Raw genomic sequence first — 16,168 nt, 5'->3', positions numbered from 1 at the left:
ACAAGTATACCTATAGCTGAGTCACTTCGCTGTGCACCTGAAACTAACACAACATTGTTAATCAACTCTACTCCAGTATAGAAAAGAAAAAGAAAAGGCCACCTATGGTACAGGAGAGAACTTCGCAGCAACAACACAACAGCCCAAATGGTGACGGGACATCTGGACTGCCACATGCACAAGAATGAAACTGGACGCTTATCTCATACCATTACACAGAAATTAACTCAAAATAGATGAAAGACCAAAATTTAAGCTCTAAAACAATAAAACTCTCAGGAGAAAACACAGGGGTAAATCCTGATGACCCTGGATTTGGCAAATGATTCTTAGATATGACAGCAAAAATATAAATAATGAAAGGAAAAAGATAACTTGGGCTTCAGCAAAATTAAAAACTTGTGCTTCAGGGACACTATCAAAGTGACAGGATAACTCACAGAATGGGAGAAAATAGTTGCAAATCATATAAGGGACTTATATCTAGAATATACAGAGAACTCATACAATTCACTAATAAATAACCCAATTAAGGAATAGGCAAAGGAAATAAACAGGCATTTCTCCAAAGAAAATATACAAATGGCCAGTGAGTACATGAAATGATCCTTGACATCATTAGCCAACAGAGAAATGTAAGTCAAAACCACAATGAGATACCACTTTACAGCCACTAGGATGGCAAGAATCAAAGAAAAAAGCAACTGTGGTGAAGGATGTGGAGAAATCAAAACCCTCGCACATTGTTGGTGGGAATGCAAAATGGTGCAGCCACTGTGGAAAACAGTTCATTCCTCAAATGGCTAAACACAGAGCTACCACAGGACCCAACAATTCTACTCTTACGTGTATACCTACACATATGTGTATACATATGTCCACACAAAAACTTGTACACAGATGTTCACAGCAGCATTATTCACAATAGGCAAAAGCTGGAAACCACCTAAATGTCCATGAACTGATGAATGAATGAACAAAATGCAGTATATCTATACAATGGCACAATGGGCCATAAAAAGGAATGAAGTCCTAACACGTGTTACAAGGTGGATGAGCTTTTAAAACATTATGCTAGGTGAAAAAAGCTAGTCACAAAAGACTGCATATTATGTAGTTCCTCTTATAGGAAATGTCCAGAATATGTAAGTCTACGGCGACAGAAGGTAGATTAGTGACTACTTAGGGCTGAGGGTGGAGGTGATGGGATAGGAGGTGACAGATAAAGGGTATGGAGCTTCTTTTGGAAGTGATGAAAATGTTCTAATATTGGCTGTGGTGATGGTTACACACATGTGACTATACTAAAAATCACTGACTTGTACACTGGAAATGACTGATGAACTTTATCTCAATAAATGTTAAAATAATGACTAAGACTTTTTTAAAGTAAATTAAAAGAATGAAATATTCGTACATGCTAAAATAAAATGATCTTAAGATGTTAAACAAAAAATGTATATAATATATCCCCAAAGAGTATGTTTATGTTATACATACTGTAGAGTATGTACATATTATATAATGCCACATATATGTATTTATGTATACTCATATACATATATTGCATTCCCATTAAAAAAAAGTGTGTGAGACAGAGAGAGAGAGTAATTATAAAGGGAAGGAGGATCAAGAACTGCTAATGGAGATTACCTCTGATAATTAAACAGTGGGATGGCTGGGGGAAGGGACAGGTCAGGGGTCAAAAGGAGACATTTTTATCATATCTTCCCTTTTTTGGGTTAAATTTCTTTTACCATATGGACATGTTATTTTCATTAATACTTGTGGAAAATTCAGTTTAACATAGGAAATAACTTGCTAGTAGGCAGAACTCTTCAGAAATGGAATGTGCTGCCTTAGGAGGCACTTTGTCCCTCAGAAAGCACGCAGTACACAATGGGTTTACACTTGACAGGGGTCCTGCAGGACCAACTGCTGGATGGGTAAGTGGACTGGATAACGTTTGTTGCAGAGTTCTAGATGAAACAAGTCTCTTCCAGCCTTGAGATTTATTCCAAATTAAAAAGGTAGGCAGTCTTAAGACCAGGAAGAACCTACGAGAAGTAGGCCAGATTCGAAAGGAAAAAAATTCTTTAAGTGGTTTGAAGTCAAGCTTAACTACTGAGTTAATTTAATGTGACCTCAATGTCAACATAGTGAGTCAACGTTCGAAAAAAGGCATTTCCAATCAGCAGGTGACTCAAAGTGCAAATTTTAAAATTTAAATTAATTTCTAGTTCCTTTTGAAAAGAATATCTAGCCCCCTCAAGTTTTGTCATGATTAGCATTTTTATTAAATCTCATTAAATAGAAAGGTGTAGTGATTTGGAGGGAAGTACCGCTGAAAAAAATGACAAGGAGGGGCTTCCCTGGTGGCGCAGTGGTTGAGAGCCCGCCTGCCAATGCAGGGGACACGGGTTCGTGCCCCGGTCCGGGAAGATCCCACATGCCGCGGAGCGGCTGGGCCCGTGAGCCATGGCCGCTGAGCCTGCGCGTCCGGAGCCCGTGCTCCGCAACGGGAGAGGCCACAACAGTGAGAGGCCCGCGTAAAAAAAAAAAAAAAAAAAAAAAGACAAGGAATGAGAAAGTCCAAGAAGCTAATTTCCTCTCATACATTTTCTTATTTGTATTTCTATTTTAGGTTTAAAGTCATAGCTGCTGTTTGACAATGTAATGGGACCATAAATATAACTGGAAAAAAAAGTATTAAAGTATCATTAAAAATGCTTATTACTTTAGCTAGATCAGTGCCATAGATGCTTTCTGTAGCGATAATGGAGAAGATGAAATCATTTTTGGCAGCAATGTCAGTTTGGTAAGAGCCTCTGGCAACTGTAACAAAACACAGACCACAGGCCACTGCCCCCAATCCCCTACCATGAAAACTGGTTTGAATGAATGGAGCATTTGTTCTCCACACCTACAGAAGTTTCCAGTGTTACAAAAAGCAAACTTTTATGAATGGGGGGAGGACACCAGAAAGTCTCAGAAGACAGTGAATGATTAAGGACTAAAGTATAATTTACTTCCTTTACAGGGGGTGATGGTGATAGACTTGGTGCTGAGATGAGCAGGGTCCCGAAAGAAGTTTCATTAACTCTCCTCTTTTTTCATTCTATAGCAGAGGGCGTATGAAACAATAGATCTTTCAAAAGAAATTCTCATTTTTGACATTTTTATTGTAGCATGTTTATATTTCAAATGTTAGATGATAAATAAATGAAAAATAATGCGTTTTGTTTACCACATTTATTTAGGCACGCTCTCGCCTCAATTTGAGAAAAATGTTTTCCAATGATTCTAGTACCTGGCTTAACTTGCTCTTCTACTCTGAAACAGTATGATTCAGGAGCTTTAGAAAGATCAATTTCACTGCAGGAGGCAGGGATATTTCTTTTCTCTTTATTACCCACACCACACAAATTAGAGTTCAGAAAAGATCCTTACTTAAAGATCAGTATTATTTGGGCCACCTCATTTAGTGCTGTGTAAACTGTAAAGCATTACACACGTATAAGTTAACGTCGCAAGAGATGCATTTTGCTGGAAAGAACAGTCTTTTGATTTGACTAGAACCAAGTCGATGAAACACTAGGTCAAGATTTTGACACTGGATGATACAGAAATCTTGGTCAACACCAGTTCCACGCTAAACAGAAGGAAATGAGATAAGAGGTTGCAGAACAGCACCCACTCCAGTACTGTGTGCACATGCAGATAACACAAGGGTACACAGCCATACGAATGTTAGGAAATTCCTTACATAGGTAGGTATGCTTAAAGAAAGTGATCATGGTTGTTATAGCTGTCTGGAGGTTGTTCAGTAAAGAGAAATAATTTGAGTGGCCCATTCTGGGGAAACCTGTTTTTTTTTTGTAGGCTTTGAGCTCTCAAAACAGAGCCCTTATTCATTAGCAAAGCTTTTTTTACCTTCAGGTGTCTTTATAAGGTCTTCCGGGACTTCCCTGGTGGTCCAGTGGTTAAGACCCTGCTTCCACGGCAGGGGGCGTGGGTTCGATCCCTGGTCGGGAAACTAAGATCCCGCATGCCACGCAGCGTGGCCAAAAATAAAAGAAAAAATAAAAAGGTGCTTCCTACATCTACCAAGGTTATTACTTTATTGTTTCAAGTTATTTCAAATTATATCTATATATTATCTATATTGTGATTTCTTTTGTGATCGCTGCCTGTTTTTATTTATTTTTATTGAGTGATCTTCTAGCTCCATGCTTCTCAAACTGAGGCATACACAGCCCCTACAGTGGTGCACCAGGGGTTACATGAAGGTACAAGATAAACCTGAAGCATCTTTCCAGAGGGTTTATTTTGAAAATCTGGAAAGACAGTGCCATGGGCTCTGTTAACTGCCTACGTGAGAGTCCTGACGCTGCTACTTGTCCTTTGGCTAGGTATTTAACCTATCTGTTCCTAAGTATTTTAAGCTGAAAACAGGAATACTACTAGTGCCTATTTTATAGTTGGTTGTGAGAAATTGATGGGCTTTCAGAACAGTGCCTAGCACATTATAAGCTTTCAGCAGGTATTAGCTGTTATATATCTTAATATTAGATTATTCATTTCCCCGTTGAGCAAATATAAGCAATGATGGAGAGACAGGAAATGCTGGGGGGTGGATTCAGATAGGGAGATCAGGGATAGTCTCATTGAAAAGGTAGACTTCTGAGTAAAGACTTGAAGGGAGTGAGGGAGTTAACTGTGGAGTCAGGGAGGAGAGAATTTCAGACAGAGGGAATAGCAAGTTCAAAGGCCCTAAGGTATGCCTTCTATGTTTAAAGAATAGTAGCATGAAGGCCAGCAGGGCTGGAACAGAGTGAGTGAGGTGGTAAGTAAAACGAAAAGAGATTGGGGGGGAGGCAGCGGATGGCTGAATGAAATAGGTAGTGATCATGTGCAGAGGAGTCATATGATCTGACTTATGTTTTTAAAACTGTATCCCAGTGGATGCTGAGTCAAAACAAGACCATAAGTAGGCAAGGGTGAAAGCAGGTAGGCTACTGCAATAATTCATCTAAGAGATGACAGTAGCTCAGGCCAGAGTGGTGACAAAAATGAACGGGGGTGGTAAGAAAAAAGAATTCTTGATATACTTTGAAGGTTCAAGTTGACAGGATTTATCGTCAAATTAGATGTGAAATATGAAAGAAGGAAGGAGTCAGTGGTATTTCTGAAGTTTCTGGCCTGATTAAGCTGCCATTAATGGAGATAGGAAGAGTAAGTTCGGGGCAATGTCAGAAGCTGTTTCAGACAGAGTAAACTTGGGATGCCTAGTAAACATTCAAATGGAGATGTTAAGTAGGCAGTTAATTAAATTGCTTGAAATTCAGGAAATAAGTCCAGGTTAGAGTTACAAATTTGGGAGCTATTAGCATAGAATCATATTTAAAGTTATGAGGCTGGCTGAGATCATCTAGGGAATGGTAAGGACAGAAAAGAGAGAAGGCCCAAGGATCGAACTCTGAGGCTTCGATCTCACTTCTTTGAACAAAGAAGTGGAAGAACAAAGAAGTGAAAGGTCAGAGAGATGAGGGAGAACCACCAAAGAATAAAAGGAGAGGTGGAATCCTAGTGTATTATCCTACAGTAAGTCAAATGAACAAAATGTTTCACAGAGAAGAAGGTGCTTGACAGCGGCAAAGGCTACTGATACAGATCAAGGAAGACAAGGGCTGAAAGACCACTGGGTTTAGTAATGATGTTGTCACTGATGACCTTGACAGGAGCAGTTGTGGCTGACTGCAGTGGGAAAAATCCTGACTAGAGAAGACTCAAGAGAGAATGGGAGAGAAGTTGGAGTTAGCACATTTAAGGAATACTTTATTTTCACACTCCAGTTAGTATACGAATGTCTCACATCTACTTTAAGCAAAAATTCCCCTTATCAAGTTATCTTCATAAAATAAATTACTCTCTGGGGGTGGTGGTGGGAGGAGGAGAGACACAGGTGAGGGAGATTAAGAGGTATAAACTTTTGGTTATGAAATTCTGAGTCACAAGCATAAAATGTACATCATGGGGAATACAGTCAATAATTATGTAATATTTTTGTATGGTGACAGATGACAACTAATCATCGTGATCACTTTGAAATGTACAGAAATATTGAGTCACTATGATGTGTACCAGGAACTAATACAGTGTTGTAGGTCAATTATACTTCAAAAACAAACAAAGAGACATCAGATTTGTGGCTATCGGGGGGGGGGGGGGGGGGGGTGCGGAATTAGATGAAAGCAGTCAAAAGGTACAAACTTCTAGTTATAAGATAAATAAATACTAGGGATGTAATGCACAACACAGTAAAGATAATTAACACTGTTGTACGTTGTAAATGAAAGCTGTTAGGAACAAATCCTAAGAGGGACTTCCCTGGTGTTCCAGTGGTTAAGAATCCACCTTACAATGCAGGGGATGTGGGTTCGATCCCTGATCGGGGAACTAGGATCACACATGCCGTAGGGCCACTAAGCCCACGTGCCTTAACTACAGAGCCCACGTGCTCTGGAGCCTGCGCACCACAACTACTGAGCCCACCTGCTATAACTACTAAGCCTGTGAGGTCTGGAGCCCGCCGGCCACAACTAGAGAGAAGCCTGCACGCCGCAACAAAGAGCCCAGGTGCCACAAAGAAAGATCTCGCGTGCCGCAACTAAGACACGATGCAGCCAAAAAAATAAATATTAAAAAAAAAATTTTTAAAAAGAGAATAAATCCTAAGAGTTCTCAGTCAGAAGGAAAACATATTTTAAAAATCTATTTCTTTAATATTGTATCTATATGAGATGACGGATGTTCAGTAAACCTACTGTGGTAATCATTTCATGATGTACATATGTAAATCAAATTATTATGTTGTACACCTTAAGCTTATACAATGTTATACGTCAATTGTATATCAATAAAACTGGAAGAAAAAAATTACTCTCCATTTAAGAATCAGTAACTATCCAAACACAGGAAATCTACTATTTTGTTGGAAGGAGAGGAAAAGAAAGGACTTTGAGGGAAGAACAGGAATTAAGTATCAGTGGAAAAAAATACTGTTATATTAAAAATAATTTACTGCCAAAACTAAACAAAAATGGTTCTAGTTTAGTCACAGATATATGGAAAATAAAGTCTCAGCAGAATTTCTAGTGAAATCAGAATCACCCATGGAGCTTTAAAACACACATGCGCACCCATGCGCACATGCACCCAGGCTTCACCATTAAGAAGTTCTAATTGAGCAAGTGTTGACTGAATCTGGGCATTTTTATGTTTTGAAAGCTTCGTAGGTGATTACAGAATTTGAAAGCACCACAGCCTAGCTTGGGTTGTGAATCACTAGAATATAATTGTTTAAAACATAAAATAAACCAAAACAATCAGGCTCCTCTAAGAAACTCAGCAGTAAAATCACTACTTTTAGAAATTCTAAAAACGACAAGTGGTACTAATAGTAGTAGGAGGCTACATGCTGCATGGGGGTGATATAGTATTTTCCAATCTATAATACTCGGAACAATTCATTGGCGATATAAGGATGACTGAGATACATCCTTACTCTAAAGGACTCCAGCTAATTTACAAAACCTGAGTCAATAGTCAAGACAAACATCCTCTCCTTTTTTATCTGAATGAATTTAACAGTTTCCTACGGAAGATTAAATAACTTAAGGGGTCAGATAAAATGTGACATGATAGAAATTATCTCTAATTGAATTAATATAATTTAGTATTACACCAATATTAACTAGTCTGTTCCAGAAAAGGACAATCAAGTGAGATAGATTTAAAACTAATGTTCTCATTCACAATTCCAAACAAAGAGAAAGGTTGCACTAACTGATGTTTAAGGGAGACTGAAAGAAATAAGTACCAGGAACAGGATTCAAATTTCTCTTTGAGTTATTCAAGAATTCACAGCAATTTAAACTTTGTTATAAAATAAGACAAGTAATGTTGTATTAGAAAAATGAAGAACAGAGAATTCTTCTGGTCAAAGAAGGCAGATTTACTATATTAGTTCACTAATCTCCTATTAAAATGTGTTTTTATGAATTTTTATTTGAAGAAAACTTAAAGGGAAAATCTGCATCACTACAGGTGACAGAGTTACTGAAAAGAAAGTTTTATAAACGTTAAGAAAACAGACAAATCAAGAGTTGATTATTCTGAAGATCTGATAAGGCTACCATTCAAGCTTCAAGTTATAAGATAAAACTGATATTCAAAATTTATATGAACACTCTCAAAGGTTCTTAAGATAGTATTATTTCAGGCAACATTTAAAAGATAAAATAATAGTGATATCCACTTCTGCAGTGAAATCAAATGTACACCAATTAAGCCCAGAATGGAAAATGATCCCATTGCCAATATTATTATTACCTTGTGTGTAGGCAGCATCATCAGATCCCATACTCAACTTCCGTGCTTCACTTATTCTATCCACATGTGCTAAAGCAGGGTCCGTGAGGTGCTGAATATTCTCTGTTTCTACATAATGATCAGGATGGTTCAGCAGATTTGTAAGTTCAAAGGTAGGGGACACCACCCCTGGTGAAACTGCAGGGGGTTTATTGGGAGAAACTGTAATTTTGAAAGTATATTTTGTATTGGGTTGAGTGACCACCACTCGAGGAGAAGTTGCAGAGTTATTGCCTATTGCTCGACTTTTGGGAGGGTGGTGATGAATAAAGGCAGGCCCCATGCTCACTTGCCCGGACATATTCCTGGAGGCAGCAGATGCTCCAGAGTTTGTGGATATGAAGAGAGTGGGCTGATTCCGCATGACCTGCTCATCTCCTGTCGTGGCATTAGCTGAAATATAGACCTTAGGCTGACTACGGGACATCACCTCATCGGTATTTGGGGGACTGGCAGCTATGTAAACAGTGGGCTGATTTCTGTTTAAGGTCTGGCTGTTGACCGAAGAGGAACTGCTGGAGGTTCGAGGTCCAGAAGAACGCAGTTTCGAAGAACTGCTTCTTTGCGGGGGTTCAAGTTTGATTTCAATCTGGTTTTTCCGAGGTCCTGTTGAAATATTCTGAATGTTATATTGGCTATGGGCAGAAGACTGTGAGCTACCAGACGAATGAATTGTTGGTGGTTGTGGAGTAGTAGGTGAACTGATGGGCATGTAGACATGAGAGGTCTGGTGGCCTTGCTGATTTGGCTGCTGGGCTGAGGTATGTGGCAGAGGATTAGATGCAGGATATGTAGTCCAGGGACCAGGTTGTGAAGGTTGATAAACTTGTTGAGGGTTCATGGGATTAAACTGAGATACCCAGCCAGAATGCTGTTGTGTCTGTCGAGTTGTACCACTAGGAGTTGTAATGTAGGGCCTAATATAGATAGAATTTCCCTGTGGACTGTTAAGTACAGGTGGAGGTACACCATGTATGTGCAAAGATGTAGGAGTATTACGACCAGTCTGGATATTTGGGGCTAAAGTTACCATAATGGGATTAAATCTTGGAGTTTGTTGAGAAAGGTTAGATGTTCCTTTGCTGCCTAAGTGAAATCCAAGATGTGGTGCTGAATTTGAAGCACCAGATGTACTGGACATTCCAAAAACATTAAAGCCTTGAGGAACTTGAGCTGGTGCTGTCTGTGGCTCCTGCTGAAATAGTTCATTATTGGACTGACCACCTTGAAGTTGTCCATCACTAATGCTGTGCGTTAGAGTCCTACTTCCATTCATTCTATTTCCTTCTCTTCCATGGTGGTAAACATTCTGTGACTGCAAGTCCAAGTTGAGAGAAGTCATGTGATTGCGTAGACCAGAAATTCCAGAATCATCCGAAAAATTCAAGTCTCCTTCACCGTAAAGATACCTTGTACTCTCCTGAGAGAGAACTGCACAGCAGGCATCCAGGTTATTATTATTCTATAAGACAAAATAAAAACAGCTTGTGTTAACAACCAGAAGCCAATGCATATACTCTCATCACTACTTAAATATTACACGATTAACAAGAGATTAGTTAATACAATGATAACAGATACACTTGAGCTCTTTTACTTGAGAAGAACTAGTATTTATGCAAATAGTTGAATTAAACATCCTCACTACTAATGTAATGGAAAAGTTCTCTAATTAGCAATAGCTAAAAGTGAACCAAGTCAGTATTCTGTTTTAGGAGTTATTTTATAGTAAAATGGATTCATGCAAATATAGTAAAATTACAACTTAATTAAAAATGCAGTTTGAATTTTGAACAAAATATAAGCATTCAACTTAAGCATATAATATTGTATAATTAATATTTTGCATATTCACGTGCTATGTAATTCTTTTAAACCAATGACCTTTTAAAAACTATTATTTGTGGTATTTAAATTAAAAAGTTCTAAAATTCATAACAAAGGCATTACAATTCCTTATGTGCTTCCTCTTGTGTTAAAAACAAACAAGCCACATACATATACATATGTAAGATCAAGGTAGCCTCCAGAGTAACTGAGATCACATCTTTGCCTTTAGATAGCATCATATAATTCTACTCCAGAGAAATGAAAAACAAAACAAAACAAAAAAACTATTAGACTGTTTCTAAAGAATTCTCAAAAGAAACTAACCACTACTTATAAATTATCCATAAAAATATTTACTGAACACCTACGATATGTACATCATTCTGTTTGAGACTGTGGAAGACTCAAACGATGTATAAAACCAGACTTTTCCCTAGAAGAGCTTGCAACTCAATTAGGGAGACAAACCATGGATTTATGAAAAGGTAACATTATTAAAACATGAATATATGTCAAATAATAAGTGGTATTGAAGTTCAAAAGAGAGTTAATACCGTAGGCTACCGTAGAAAGGACTGTGTTAATGAGGGAGGTATAATCTCATGGGTTTCACAGTATATGTAGGACTTGGATAGGAAAAAAGGCATTCCTGGTGAAGGGAATGGCATGCCTAAAGACAGACATAAATGTGACAGTAAGGAAAAGTATGTTCTAAACAAGGTGACTGGAGCAGATCTGGCTGGAGTTAAAGGTTTGTATTGGAAATTTTGTGGAACAAATTGTTAGAAAAGCAGATTGGGGTTAAATAATTGGGGCTTGTTAAAAATGAGTTATACTAGAGTTTGGGCTTTAATACAGGCAATGGGGAGAGCCACTGAACATTCATTAACAGAGAAGTGAAGACACAAAGGATGTTTGGGGAAGATAAAGAACTCCACTGATACTTAAGATGAAGAGGAAAGGAAAACTTTTTGCCAAGAAGATCGGTTAGAAGATATGAAATAATGATTGATGGTGGAAACAAATTATGAAAGACTACAAATAAACAGTCAACACAATTTGGCTATAAGGGAGAAAGAGAATTCAAAGACAGCTGGAAGACAAAGAGCCTGACAGAAAGGGGACAGTTTTAGACATAAAGAGGATGAATATAGCCAAGTTAAAATGTCTACAGGTGGTTTGACATGAGATAAAATCTTATTAGAGAAAATGGAACTAAAAGGCATCTCGAAGTCTTGTTAAGAAATGGTAGTCTACAGTTTGACCAGATAATACGAAAGAAAAGATTAGTGAGCAACGTTTGACTTTTTTTCTTCCCCAAACGAACACTTCAAATCTCTCATGCTATAAAAATCCTTTTATCCTACACATAACTCTGAATTGATATATACTAGTTTTTCAAAGAAAATTTAAAAATTCATCACAATCTTTATCAATTGATTATTCCTTATCATAGTTAGACCTTATCTTTTGCCAAACCTAACTGGTGCTTTTTGCTTCAAGCTAAGTTTATTGCTATTCTTAGTAAATTCTTCTCCCTCCTAAGCCAAAGCTCACAAAGACCTCTTCTTCTCATCTCCTTTGCTGACATTCCCAAATTAAAATGTATATTCCCTACTAAATCCAATCCCACACTTCCTTTTTAAAAGCTGATACTCCCATTTAAAAAGTCTTCTCTAATTCTCTTGAGCTCTCAAAAATCCTTTCAATTCTTTATAATCTCTCATTATTTAATATGTCCTAGTCCCAGCTATGCCATAACTCACGTGCCCTTAGGTTTTTTACTCTCTACAGATATTAGTTTCTTATCAGCAAAACATAAAAGAACTTACAGGGATTTTACAAGGCTACAATAGGATAAAAGGAAACGTACTTTTTATTAAACATTTTATTTTAGAAAATTTTAAACATGTATGAAAATAGAGAGTAAATATGACAAACTCTCCTATATTCATCATCCATCTTTTAAAATATCAATATATGGCAAATCTTTCTTCATCCAATGTGTATGCCCCAGCTGCTCCCTTCATCAAGCTAGATCAAGCCTGACATTATTTAATTTCCATCTGTAAATACTTCAATATGTATCTTAAAACATAACCACAATGCCATTATCATACCCTAAAATAATCAACACTTAAGATCGTATAATATCCAAATAGTGTTAAAGTCCCTTGATTATCTCATAAGTATCTTTTTAGTTAGTTTAAATCGGGATCTAAGCAAGGTCCACATATTTCATTTGGTTGATATGCCTCTTAGATTTCTTATAATAATAATTAATCCTCCGCTCTTTCTCAAATTTTCTAAGCCATTTGTTTTTTGAAAAATGATCATTTGTCCAGCAGATTTCCCATCTGGATTAGCTGATTGCACCCTATGGTATCAATATTTTCTGTATTTCACTGTGAACTAGAAGGTACAACTAGAGGTGTGTGCAGGTTCATGTACAAATTGTTAGCAAGACCCTGTATGGGCTTTATTTCATAGTGTATCACACAGGAGGCACAATAATATATCTGCCTGTCTTTTTGTGATCTTAAGGCTGACTGGTAGGTTCTGATGTTGTCACAGCTTGATCCAGCTAATGATCTTTTTGTGTGCGTGTGTGTATGTGTGTGTGTGTGTGTGTGTGTGTGTGTGGTATGCGGGCCTCTCACTGTTGTGTCCTCTCTCGTTGTGGAGCACAGGCTCTGGACGCACAGGCTCAGCGGCCATGGCTCACAGGCCCAGCCGCTCCGCGGCATGTGGGATCCTCCTGGACCGGGGCACGAACCCATGTCCCCTGCATCGGCAGGCGGACTCTCAACTACTGCGCCACCAGGGAAGCGCCAGCTAATGATTTTTATCAGCCAATGATAATCACTGTTTAGAAACTTTATCTCATTAGGGGTTGCAAAATGGTGCTATTGGTGATATTCCAAATATAATATTCCTTTATCATGTATTAGCTGCAATTCTTCCTCATAGAACTTGATCTCTTTAACTATTTACTTACTCTTTGCACAGAAGAGGCAGGATAAATAAGTTCTCTGTACTGGCTTTTAGAATAATGAATTGGTGCCCTAGCAACTTCCAAAGGTGACACTTACTTTCAGTATCATTATAAACTCCTGTATCTTTAACATTTTGATATGTGTCAACTGATTGTGGTCATTATATCCTATCTTCAGCCTAGTGGGAATGACTCCAAGTTGGCTCCTGTGTACATATGACATGAGCTCGTTAGTCTTTCATAGCTTCCTTGCTTTCTAATATGACAAGATGTCTAAGATCATCTTGTACACATCTTATCCCAGACCTGGGACCAGCTGTTTCTCAAAGAATCCCTGGTTACTTTTAGTGGGAAACTGTATAGGACTCCCTTTAAGTGTATCAAAAGAGATGGGGTGAGTTTTTAAAAGGTTGAAAAATCACTGCTTTTTTGTATATATACAAATCTGCATTCTTTTCAAAACCACAAAAGAGTCCGAATCATTATCTTCAGTTCATCTTTTTCTCCAAGCTTCTTGCACAGAGACATTACAGATAATATCAAAGTATACACTATAATCATCCTTCTCAAACTCTGATTCATTCACTCTTTCAACCGATATTTACTGGGCATCCCAGTAGGATGTAGAAAGGAATATAATCGCTGCTCTTAAGGATCTCACAGTCCACTGAAGGAGATTAATGTGTATGCAAATAAATATAATGTACAATGGTAGGTGTTTTAATAGAAATATGAATAAGGATTATGGGTGGAGGGCACCTGAGAAGGCTTCAATTAAGGATATGGTAAGTAACACAACACATTTCTTTGAAAAGAAATAGCTTTTTTTTTTTTTTTTTTTTGCGGTACGCGGGCCTCTCACTGTTGTGGCCTCTCCCGTTGCGGAGCACAGGCTCCAGACGCGCAGGCTCAGCGGCCACGGCTCATGGGCCCAGCCGCTCTGTGGCATGTGGGATCTTCCCGGACTGGGGCACGAACCTGTGTCCCCTGCATCGGCAGGTGGACTCTCAACCACTGCGCCACCAGGGAAGCCCAAGAAATAGCAATTTTAAACTTACAGATTTAATTGTCATATTAAAAGAATTAAAAACTAGTGAAAATTTCAGTTAAAAAAATTAAAGTGTCAACTATGCAATATTTTTACAGTATTCTAAGTTATGATTTAATTACCAAATTTTAAAGATATGAATTACATCCACTGATAACATAGCTATCTTAGAGAATCCACAGCACAAGGAAATGATGTGAGTAGTTCCAAAAAGAGGGGGCTGAACAGTAAACAAAGTCAGGAAGAGAACAGAGGTTAGATATTTCTGTTCTCCTCCTAAGAACATGTATACAAAGTGGTAGTGTGACATGATTCTTTAGCTACTAATTTTCAATATTCTATATACTTTTTTTTTTTCATCTAGAAAAGTTCTGAACCAGTATATTATAGGGAGGATCCCTCCAGAGAAAAGACAGCCTACCCAACTTAGAAAGGGAGAGTGGCTCTCAAAAGAAAGGCTGTCACCAAATAAGAGGTGTTTATACTGCATTTAGATGTAGCTTATTTGCCGTTACAGTTTAAAAGTAACTCTAAATTTGGGAAAACTTACACCTTAGTTGTATCCCCAGAGGAGCCCTCCCCATTCCTTGCTTGTCACATTTTTGTTATATCAGCTAAAAGGGACATTATTCGAATGATTAGCAACTCAATTTAAAGAGAGTTGGGAGTTGGGAAGCATGCCATACGGAGGTTTGTTTTTGTAAAACCAGATCAACACAGTGAAAGTTGATACTACTGGGGGCCCAAAAGAAATTCTAAATCATCTATTTTCTAGTTTTTGGTAAAGTTGAAAACATGTTTACTTATTTTATTTTTTAAAAAACTAGATAATTCATTTACAAAGATCAAAACAATATTAAAAGATAACACGCTAAGAAGTCTCACTCCCATCTGGCCTGTTCCTCCTTGCCCAACATGGGTAACCATCTTTTATTAACTTTGTTTTTAATCCTTCCAGTATTTCCTTATGCAAACAGGGGCAGATGTACATACATGTGAATATTTATTTATAGATGTATTTACATACATCTATATATACTGCTCTACATTTTTTTTTAACTTAATATATCCTGAAGATCATACTGTAAGAGTTTCTCTCTCCTCCCTCCCTCCCCACCCCCTCCATGTCCTGGACAGTTCTTTCAGTAGCAAATCTTATACAATCTTATTGAAGAACCTATAATATTTTTGTAGTTTTCAATGACTCACTGAACATTCTCAGTATAGTCTTATCAGAAAATGCTATTTGAAAAATTAGGAAGAGGTACCTGAGTTCTAGGGGAAGATACCTTCCCCTCACTATCTCTGCTTCTTCCCATACTTTCTTTAGCTTCTGACTCCATTTTTATTACCCTTTTTTCCTCTTTCATTTCACTGCACATCTGATATCAACAAATATGGACTACTGATTCATTCACCAAATATTCATTATGGGCCTTCCACTATTATTACTGTTATTCGTATTGGTTGCTAACATTTATTGAGCGCTCATTATGAATCAGGTATCCTACTAGTTGCTTTCCTGCATTATCACATTTAACTCTCTGTGAACTTTCTTTATTCCCATTGTACCCCTGAGGAAAATGGGGGTCAGAGAGGTTAATTCAATTGCTGCTAATAACTGTCAAATCTTGAACTCAAGTCTCTTTATCAGGAAAATATATACTATTTGTTATTATTTAAATTTTTAAATTTATTTCCCCCTAGCTTTAACTGAGGTATGATTGATAAATAAAAATTGTATATATTTTGGTTGTACATGATGTTTTTTAAAGGTATACAATGTGATGATTTAATATACATATACATTGTGCAATGGTTACTACAATTAACACATTCACCACTTCACATAGTTAACTCTT

At 37.6% G+C, this 16,168-nt stretch overlaps 1 protein-coding gene across 1 annotated transcript in view; it reads right to left on the bottom strand.

Annotated features, from left to right (window-relative positions):
- The window catches only part of TAB2 (TGF-beta activated kinase 1 (MAP3K7) binding protein 2), a 59,942-nt gene that overhangs the window by 19,508 nt on the left and 24,266 nt on the right, over positions 1-16,168 (bottom strand). Inside the window, exon 3 of the mRNA XM_024747936.1 lies at positions 8,395-9,895. Coding sequence (XP_024603704.1) covers positions 8,395-9,895 — 1,501 coding nt within the window. The remainder of the gene's footprint in view (positions 1-8,394; positions 9,896-16,168) is intronic.

Source organism: Neophocaena asiaeorientalis, unplaced genomic scaffold, assembly GCF_003031525.2.
Source record: "Neophocaena asiaeorientalis asiaeorientalis breed wild unplaced genomic scaffold, Neophocaena_asiaeorientalis_V1.1 scaffold123, whole genome shotgun sequence".
Lineage (NCBI taxonomy): Eukaryota > Metazoa > Chordata > Mammalia > Artiodactyla > Phocoenidae > Neophocaena > Neophocaena asiaeorientalis.
Note: the sequence above shows the minus strand (reverse complement) of the source record. Positions and strands in the feature narration are given on the sequence as shown.